At 42.3% G+C, this 9,577-nt stretch overlaps 1 protein-coding gene across 2 annotated transcripts; it reads right to left on the reverse strand.

The window, feature by feature from the left end:
- Positions 1-32: 32 nt before the first annotated feature.
- sav1 (salvador family WW domain containing protein 1) lies at positions 33-7,529 on the reverse strand. 2 transcript variants are annotated; one of them, XM_068580328.1, is made up of 6 exons: positions 7,135-7,529; positions 5,549-6,100; positions 2,895-3,165; positions 2,611-2,766; positions 1,499-1,669; positions 33-1,264 (listed from the first exon to the last, which is right to left on the reverse strand). In XM_068580328.1, the coding sequence occupies exons 1-6, from the start codon at positions 7,226-7,228 to the stop codon at positions 1,132-1,134; spliced, it is 1,377 nt and encodes a 458-aa protein (XP_068436429.1). In that variant the 5' UTR covers positions 7,229-7,529; the 3' UTR covers positions 33-1,131. The 2 variants fall into 2 exon arrangements, with proteins under 2 accessions (XP_068436429.1, XP_068436430.1); XM_068580329.1 differs by having other exon boundaries at positions 1,131-1,669.
- Positions 7,530-9,577: the final 2,048 nt, after the last annotated feature.

Here is a 9,577-nt window from a genome sequence, read left to right on the forward strand (position 1 = left end):
CCCAACATCCTTTGAGGCTCAAAGTGAAAGTAAACGCACAGTAAGAGGCAACAACTGCACATTCAGAAGTGTATTTTTCTTCACTGCAGACTTTATTGCTTATGTTCTGTATTTGCAATCCACAAAATTAAGATATGTACAAAGCGATGACGCCGTTCTGGAGAAGCGTTTGAGACCTTCTTGCATAGTGAAGGACTCGTTGAAGAGCAGCTCTCACAAACATATTCCACTGTTAAAGTATCAGAAAACCCTTTTAGGACATTCAGAAATGTTCGGCTTTGTAATCACCGTCGTAAACAAATCCCCATTAAAACATTTGTGCTGATTTTTTTTTTTTTTAGATCGTGAAAATAATTATTTCTACTCAACAAAACCTGCGGCATGAAAACATTTTTGAATATCTTAAAAACGGCTTAAGCTGATTGATTAGTGATCAAAAGAATTTGCTTCCAAGAACGTGCATTTCTTCCACAGACGCGCGTCAGTCCATAAAAATAAGGCGTCACCGAGGCAAGAAATATCCCAAAAGAACAGAACAACAAGCTGAATTGCACTCGTTTGGCAAACTTGGTGTGTCTTCCAGTAGCTTATTTATGTTTCATTATACACACACACACACACTATTCCTGACTTACAGTAATGCCAAGAGCCACGAGGTGCTCAAACCACTGCATCAAATGCTTCGCTTCATCCCACAGAACGTCTGTAAATAAAGACGCGTTTCATATCAAAACTTAAATATCTGTGAAAGTTTTGGTGGATTGTCTTATTAAGGATACGTCATAAAAAAAAAAAAAGAACAAAAAAACACTTTCTATTTAATGTAAAAGTGTGGTTTCAGTTTATGAAGGTATCAAAGCGAAGAAAAGTATTTCATATAGAAACAAATTAGATGAAGCTGCCTGTCATTTTCTCCAACAGGAAATAACGACGGAGTAGCTGGTGTATTAAAACTGCTGAGTATTATTTAATAAAACAAAAAAGGCACAATCTCAGGATGTTTTTGAACGTATATCCGTAGTTTCTCAGACTCTGTACGACTTAAAAACAAGAATCCGTACAGTAATTCAGTTCTCAGGGCAGTGGCTGGAAATGGCACCACAATTCTTCCCAGATGGAGCACATTATAGGTTATTCTTCTTCATTGGAGTGTTTTTCAGTCACATGGTCATTCGTAGATTGACTGTCACGCGGGAGGCGGGGCTCCGGAGAGGGGGGTGGCGGGGACCGGGCCCCTCGACGAACGCGCGTCTTGACTTCCTGGCTGATATATTTGGATCAAGCGAAGGCACAGATGTGTTTGGTAAAAGAGGCAATTAAGAGTCAATCGTGATTTCAAAAGGAAAACCCTGACCGCTCCCAAACTGTGGCGACCTCAGAGAGGAGTGGCAGCGCGACGTCCCCGGCTGCACACACACACGTACACACACACACACACACACACACGCACGCACATCACATGTTCCCAATGAAGTTCTTGTTGGGCTGCTGGGCGTACCACTGCTGCCGCTGTTTGCGAGCCTCCACCTCCGACAGCAGCGCCTGCCGGTACGCCTCGTAGGATTTGACGATGTGTTCCAGCTCCTTCATGAAAAGCAGCTTCAGCATGCCCTGGTACGTGTCCAGGTCCGCCAGCTGGAACAACTCCCACTTCAAGATGTGGTCATACCTGATGCAGAAGGGAAGACATTTATGCCATTTAGCAGGTACTTTGGGAACTGTTGGACCACAACGTCCCCCAAGATCACCCACCACAGCTCGACCGTTACTGGCTTTGTGAGGTTGAAGCTGATATCGATATTTGGGAACTGTTAAAAAACAACTGATGAAGCTATTCATGCTGATAGTAATATGTTTTAAAGCAAAAAATAACCTAATAAATAACCTAATATCGGCTGACATACACACCATATATCTAGCTGTGCTTCTAAAACCTACATAAGGACGCCGACATGTGCCACAATACACATTTCCACAGACTTCAGGAGGCAGTAATGTAATTCAATTCATTAGAAGATTCCCAAAAAAGGAGGAGAAGAACGTGCCGTTTCCATTGGTCAAAATAAAAGAGGATGCAAATGATTTATGAAATAGGAGATGCTTTAAACACTTTTAAGGACTGAAGAACATAATGTGCTTTGCATTTGGGTGAGAGACTAACGTATTTGCCAACAATAAAAACTACACTTCAGGAAATTGTAATGGGCATTTTTTCAACATTTTATAAAACAAACGATCACAATCCGTGATAAAAATAGTAGTTCTGCCATAACCAGAAAAAGGTGTACTTCAATTATCAGCACTAATTGCCTTTGAGAGGTCATAAAACACACTCCATTCAAACTAAAAAAATAAGCAATGACGTATGCAGGAAGTCAGCTCGAAGTTATCCTAAAAGACATTTTATAGGATCGTGCCAAAAACTAAATTAAACTGACGGAGCGGATCAGCAGCAGATCAGCAGTGTGTGTTATTAGTTTTGTTAGCCGTTAGCCAAACACACCATCCAAACACAACGCAGAAGGCGAGATCCGCCGCTGACAGACACAGACGTGCACACTCACTCACAGAGGCGACATATCGCCGGATCCTCCTGGCGAACATACTCACTTTAGAGGGGCGCGGGCGTACACCTGCAGCCAGTCGGGGATCTCTGCTGTGTGGTACGGGTTCGCTGGCACCAGCACCGGCTGGTTCCTGTCCGCAGGACGGGGCTGGTAGGTCACGGGAGGCGGTAACGGTGGAGGCTGATCATAGCGAGGCACACTGGAACAGACAAGTCATGAATCGTATTTATACCATATTAATAAGACGGTGCTGTTCTGGTGAGCATTTATTGCCGTGAGGTCGAGATGCAGAGAGCCACACAACATCTTTCCACTCCGATGACGTACCTCGGAGCGCAGGGGTGTCGATACTGCGCCCTCTTGTTGATGTGATCCACATAGTAGACCCCAAACTCTGCCGACTCCACCTTCTCCCAGCCCGGGGGGAGCCCTTCCCTCTCCAGAGGGTGGCTCCAGTGTGTCGTGTTCGTGTTGTGGTCAATGTAGTACTTCCTGCCACGGATGGTCCAGTCAACGGTCCAGCCGCCCGGAAGGGGGATGTCCTCTCCCGTTAGATTGGAGAGGTTCCCCAGGGACTTGGCCTGTATTCGACCTATGCCTGAGGAAAGCAAACATTTCTTTTAAAACCCAAAAGGGAGAGATTTCTGACCAACAGTTGCAGCTGCCAGCTAACAGCGCCGCTGGGACATTTATTTAAAAACAGCATGTGTGGGAACATGTCATTTAAGTGAAAGGGATGTACAGTATTTAAAAAATAAATAAAAAGGTCATTCAAATGTGGAAACTGAACATTGATTGTGGAAAGCGGAGCAATGCAATGAATCTCTACTTAAAGCACGATGCAGTAACTTCTGTGATTGCGGGGCTCTTGATCGCTTCGACCCGGTTGCGACGGAGCATCTTATTCTGGCCCCGACATCATTTGATGAATGGTGGGAAATGGGGAGTTTTTGTTAGGTTTGGACAGGAAGGTTTGGCCAAACATACGCGCCGGAGCTTTCACCGGAAGAGAACAAACCACCGAACTCCCAAAACGGTCTCAGTGAGCGCGAGACGGCCGAGTGGGTTCATTCAACGGGGACGGTACTTGAAATTGCTGAAAAAAAAAAGTCAGCGAGGAATGCAGAGCCGACAGCTGTGTGGACGAGTTGGACCGAGCGAGAGCTATCGTGACTCACAACCAAGTGAGCCCGGAGGGACCGAGAAAGGGTTGAAAACACGGCAGAATGAGCGGCGAATGAAGCATCAGAGCAAAATGGCGGCTACAATCTGATAAATTCTGCACGAGAGTGACAGCAACAGAGCTGGAGCTCTTTGCCAGCTGCTGAGTGAAGGGACGGAATGTGCGAGCGCTCCGCAGAAATGCACTCCTCCTCCTCCTCTTCCTCTTCTTCCTCCACCTCATCATCATCATTTCTGCCCTTTTTCTCAGAAAAATGGCAGAGCGCCACACTCCCTGCAGACCTACAGCTTCATGCATTACAGGAATTTCCCTGAATACAGTCAAGCGTGGACTATTTTTACAACTGTGATGGGGAGGTTTTACTAAAGAAATGAAGTACGCAGAAAAAGAGTCAACTAGAGTATGACTCACCAACCGCATATTTTTCACAATACAATATTAGCGGTTATCCGAAACCACATTGTTGGCAACCCCTTTCCCCTAAAATATGAACAGATTTTTCTTCTTTTAAAACAACACATCAGTGTGAAAGTCACCAGATTTAATGTTTCCCGTGATTCAAGTAATTTCTGGAGGTTTTTCCGTGCAGTGTCCCAAAAACACGATGAGCACATTGTTATAAGAATGTTTTCAGTAATGGAAAGTAAAAAAAGGGAAATTTGGGAGACAATACAAATGAAATGGCGATCTTGTTTAATAAATCCTCATGATGATCAACAATACAAGAACAAAGGGTAAAACTACGTGGTGTGCATCTATCTTTACTCAAAATAAACAAGAGTAAATAGCCAAGGTTTATGAATTAATATAAAAAGCATCATTTCAAACTGCATCTTATTTCCTTCAACACCATTTTTAAAAAAAGGAGCCGTCAGCTGATTGAAGGTAGATGACTCGTTCAAAACAACTCTGCTTCCTACTCGGTGCATCGTGCGATGACCGTACGAACGTATGCAGTTGAACTGTACAGAAAACAGTACTGACGTACGCAGACGAGTCGTACAAGTGAGCCGTCTGCAGCTGAGACGTTTGACTTGGGGCGCTGTGCAAATTGCTAGTTTGTTGGCAGCGGGATTCAGCAAACAGAGAGGTGAAAAATGCAGAGCCCCTAAAGCTTGTTTAACTTCCCTCCAAACACGGCTGTGTGATATGCGATAGGCGGGCCTGACATAATACTAAACCCTGCACACGACGCTGACAAGGCAGCCACATAATAAAGGGTTCTCGATCGTTTGGAGTGGGTTGGAAAATTCCTGCGACGCCATAAACATTTAATCTTGTGGAAATTACACACTTACATCATACTAATGTTTACAATGTAGAGGGAGCAATTTTAAAATATTTAATCCCTCAGGAAAATTGAATAAAATCGCTCTTTTGAGCTCTTCAGTAACAAGCGACGGCTTGCCTTCTTTTCCCCGGTGGCCTTTGAGCAGTCCAAAAACCCATGCATGATGCTTTGATATTTCAAAACAACCACCATACATAAAAGGAAAGCTACTAACATTCTCGTCGGACCCTAAATTTGTTTTTAGAGCTATCTGAAACAGTGTAGACTTGCTGTTGTGACTTCCCTCTTTCTCAAAAAAGGACTGAATTTGCAGAATAAAGCCACAGTGTTTTCCCTTAAGACACGATGACCGCCGGCCCTGAACTTTCCACAACCAAGCGCTCAGAACCGTGCGTGCCTGCGATGTCTCGTCACTGCTTCTTGTTTACTTTCCGATGAAGAGGAAGTATCGTTTAAAAAAACAAATACTGTAAAAAGTGAGCGGCAAAAAAAACGTGTCATGTTTACCTGAGGGGGGTCTGCTCGGAGCAGGGGGCGTGTGTTGTCGTGGAACTCTTTGGAAGTTGTGTTCATTGTGCTCATAGTATCTATAGTCCTCAGGAAAGCGGTCCGGGACCCTCATGGGCTGACGTTGCTGATGATGCTGCTGCTGCTGCTGCTGCTGCTGCTGCTGCTGCTGCTGCTGATGATGATGCTGCAGCTGATGCTGATGCTGATGATCATAGTAAGGTTCAGGGGGGTAGTAATACCGGGCAGCGTCTCCATTCTCAGACATGGGGCTCACGTCTGTGAGAAAAGACTGTGCGGAGCCTCCGTATTCGTGAGGCAGGTCTCCCAGGCTGCGAGGCAGGTACGGGGGTGCGGACATTCGGTGGCTCTCCCTGCGGGCCACCTCGTGTGGAGGCCTCTGCACAGGGACGCGGAGAAAACTCTTGTTGTGGGACACAACCGGCCCCTGGGTGGATGGCACCGGGTAGGAAGAGGGCCCCATGTCTGGCAGAGGGACCTCTGTGCGTCTGGGAATCGTGGGTCCATGACGGATGAATGATGGCATAAGATCTGAAAAACCATGGGAAACGAGGCGAGAGCGTCCGTCAACATCAGTCAACACAATAACAGTCGCAGGAGGCAGCGAAAGAATGTAACGTAGTAATTAAATACTGTGCGCGCGTACTGTTTGAGGATATTTGCAATATACTTGAGAACGTATTTGCTCCACACTTAAGCGTGAAATGTGTCTTTACTCCACTACTTTCGGTACAAACTAAATAAACAATCATGTAAGATAATATAATTTAATGTGAAAGTGTAAAATTAACCACCCAGCAGTACAAACTGTAAAATTAGGGAAAATAAACTTCAGCTTAAAAACAATATTACAACGTTTCTTACACTTAACTGAATCAACAATACAACATTATTACAGGGAAAGTCTGCATGAGTAATAGTACTAACGTATACTTTCATACACTTGTTGCTTATTCTAAATATTTAATAAAGGAAATGTAAGTAAAGCATACAAAGTAGCGACTTAAAGTATATGTGTATACTTCTTTCAGCCCTGATAAAAGTACATAGTATTAATACTAATGGTCAGCCACCAACCATAAAACATAATTTACATGTCAGTTGGGGGAATTGTTTCTTTAATCACAAACTATTTAACACCCAAGTTAATCGACTAAAAATGGACAAATATTAGCAACAAATCTGACTCGGAAACAGCCACAAAGAAAAGGAAAATAAATGTAAACCCGGTCTCTCTCGACACGAGTAGTTTCGTGTTGTCTCTAAACTTCTGACAGCTGACGTCCATGGAGCTGGTGATGCTTTAGCTCAGCCGGCTAACACTCAAACCACCAGGTTAGTTTAGTTAGTTTACGGCACACACACCCAGTCTGTTTACGAGATAAAAAGACACGTCGACGCAACACCGTGTCTACACACAAACACCTTCTGCGTTTTATTTAACTCGCACGTTTATTGGCATTAAAGTGTGTTGTGATTCGCGAGGCAGCTAGCTGATAGCACGCTAGCTGCGAGCTAGCTAGCTACTAAGCTAGCTGGCTGGCTGGCTGGCTGGCTGGACTCACTTCTCAGGAGCGGCGACGTTTCCTTCTTCACATACTTCCCCTGGACCTCGGCTGGTTTCGACGCTTCTTTTTTACTTTTCTTTCGCGAGAGCATAACTCAAGGCTCCGGGGTGAGGGGGGTGGGGACCGGGCGCCGGGGGCACGGGGCACGGGGACGTCAACGGGAACCGTCCCGGTCCGTTTGCGAGGCGCGGACAGGGAACATTTACAAAAAAGAAAGAAAAAGCTTTATGGTGAAGTTTTTTTTTTAGCAGCAAGTTAGCCAGCTAACTTGAGCTTAACTCGGGTTGTTGTTGCTTCCTCCGGGGGTCCCGTTCGGCTTTGAGCAGCGGTTCACTCCCTCCGCTCCTCGTCCTCACCGTGCGGTCCTGCCCACATTCATCCCGACGCACACAGACACACACGCGCTGCTTCACGGGCTCTGACTGCCGCGCTGAGAGCCGGAGGAGCAGCTTTGAGGACGGGAGGGGTGGAAACGATTCGCTGCTAAATTATGAGGACTTTATAATGTTCTTCCCTCTGAGCAGCCGATCGTAAACTCAGAGAGCTTTATTGTATCTTAAATTAAAAAATGTCAAAAATACCTCTATACAAATGATTTAATGCATACATAAAATACATGTTATTTATGCTAAATATGTATAAAACGATGCAAAAATACAAACGTTATTGAATGCATACATACAATAAATGTTATTTCTAAAGAAGAGGACACTGCTCTAAAAATATATAAATAGGTATACAACGATGCTATGTATTCCAGAAACCTCTACAAAACATATTTAATACATGTTATTAATAAAAGAGAGGACAATGCTCTAAAATATTAAATAAAATAATAAATAGGTACAATGATGCCAACCATTCCAACAAGGCCATGAGTAACAGCACGCATTGCCTCTGATATGTTTGTATTTACACAATCAGTTTGTGCCGTAGTATGCCTTTTTTCTGTCTTTGTTAAATTTTCTACAGGTTGCACCTTGGCATGCTATTTTAAATGTATTTTGCTGTTTGTTATTGACAATTTATGAAATTGTACGTGTGCAAATGTTGAATAAATAATCATAAAACATATAAATGTATTGTTTAGAACCATAATTATGCAGTTGTTAAGGTGCATTTCATTAAATTGACTGAGTAAAAGTGAAACATGCAAAGTGGCAATACAGTACAAGTACAAATGTGACATAAAAACACACAAGTATTGGAAACAGAATTTAATAAAAGTATCAAAAGGAAAAAGTACACACTTTGCTGAATGGTCTGTGTCAGAGATGTATAAATATATTTACATTATTTTAGTTAATTATGCCTTTACATTAAAACAACATAAACTCTAGATGGTGCTAATAATCCAAAATATTGTGTCAAAATACATAAATGTAAGAGTATAAAATAAACACTATCCAAAGTGGTGATAATACCACTGAAGTAAATACATATTGTCAATAGAGTGTAATAAAATCATAATTGGGAAAATGCACTTTGCATTTTGGACCTCATCAATAAATATTTGATCATTATTGTTCCTCCAAACTGAATTTTAACATTGAGATTATTGTGTTGGAGCGGCGTATTATAGTTTATATAAAATATGTAAAATAATTATCTGTTCAATAAATACAGTGGAGTAAAAAGTACTTTAGAAATGTACAAGTGCCTTAAAATTGCACTGAGAAGATAATCTCCAAACGGCAGCACACTAGAAAATAATCCACTCAGAAATAAATCAGACGTGATCCATGTATTTTATTCATACCTGGAACACAACATGACCCTGTTTTCATCTTTAGTGCTCATGCGCTTCATGATAAAGACACTTCATTTGAATATAAAACACTCTTAATGGCACAGTTAATAGGAAACTTTACATATTGCAACAGTTAATAGTCTTTTAATCAAATGCATTTAAAATAGCACGTGTGGTCACATGACCTTCACCGGTGTGGCGTCAGGTAGCATTTCCCTATTTACATGAAAGCAAACACTGTGAAAAGGTCACCGCATTATTTAACTGTTCTGTACACATGATTTCACCGGCGGCAGGTTTGCTTCTTCTTGACATAAGGGTTTAGGAGAGACAGATTAACAGGATTAATCTCTTCCGACAACAAAGACAAAAAAAACCCCTTCTATTTATAAAAAAAGTGCACTTTGCTTTTCTTTTTCTCCAAAGAGAAATAGTGTCATAGTAAAATATTTACTCATTTACAGCTAAAAAAAGATATTATAAAATGATAAATTACTGTTTTCTTTAGTCTTACTTCACATTTGGTTCTTCATAGGTCCAACACAACATGAACTTAGACAAAAACAAACAAATAAAAGACATTGCATGTTTAAAAACAGTAAAATTGTTAGCTTAAAAAAGATAAAAACATGCCAGAGGACATGCAACAGAAGTACTTTTTTCTTGTACATTTGACTGCATCGATTGCGC

This window comes from Clinocottus analis, unplaced genomic scaffold, assembly GCF_023055335.1.
Source record: "Clinocottus analis isolate CAN_PGR_092001 unplaced genomic scaffold, fCliAna1.0.p SCAF_17, whole genome shotgun sequence".
Taxonomy (NCBI): Eukaryota; Metazoa; Chordata; class Actinopteri; order Perciformes; family Cottidae; genus Clinocottus; species Clinocottus analis.

Coding starts and splice junctions, on each gene's coding strand:
- sav1 (XM_068580328.1), bottom strand. CDS start 7,228: ATGCTCTCGCGAAAGAAAAGTAAAAAAGAAGCGTCGAAACCAGCCGAG. Junction 6,101..7,134: donor AACGTCGCCGCTCCTGAGAA/GTGAGTCCAGCC, acceptor ATGGTTTTTCAG/ATCTTATGCCATCATTCATC. Junction 2,767..2,894: donor CGACACCCCTGCGCTCCGAG/GTACGTCATCGG, acceptor TGTCTGTTCCAG/TGTGCCTCGCTATGATCAGC.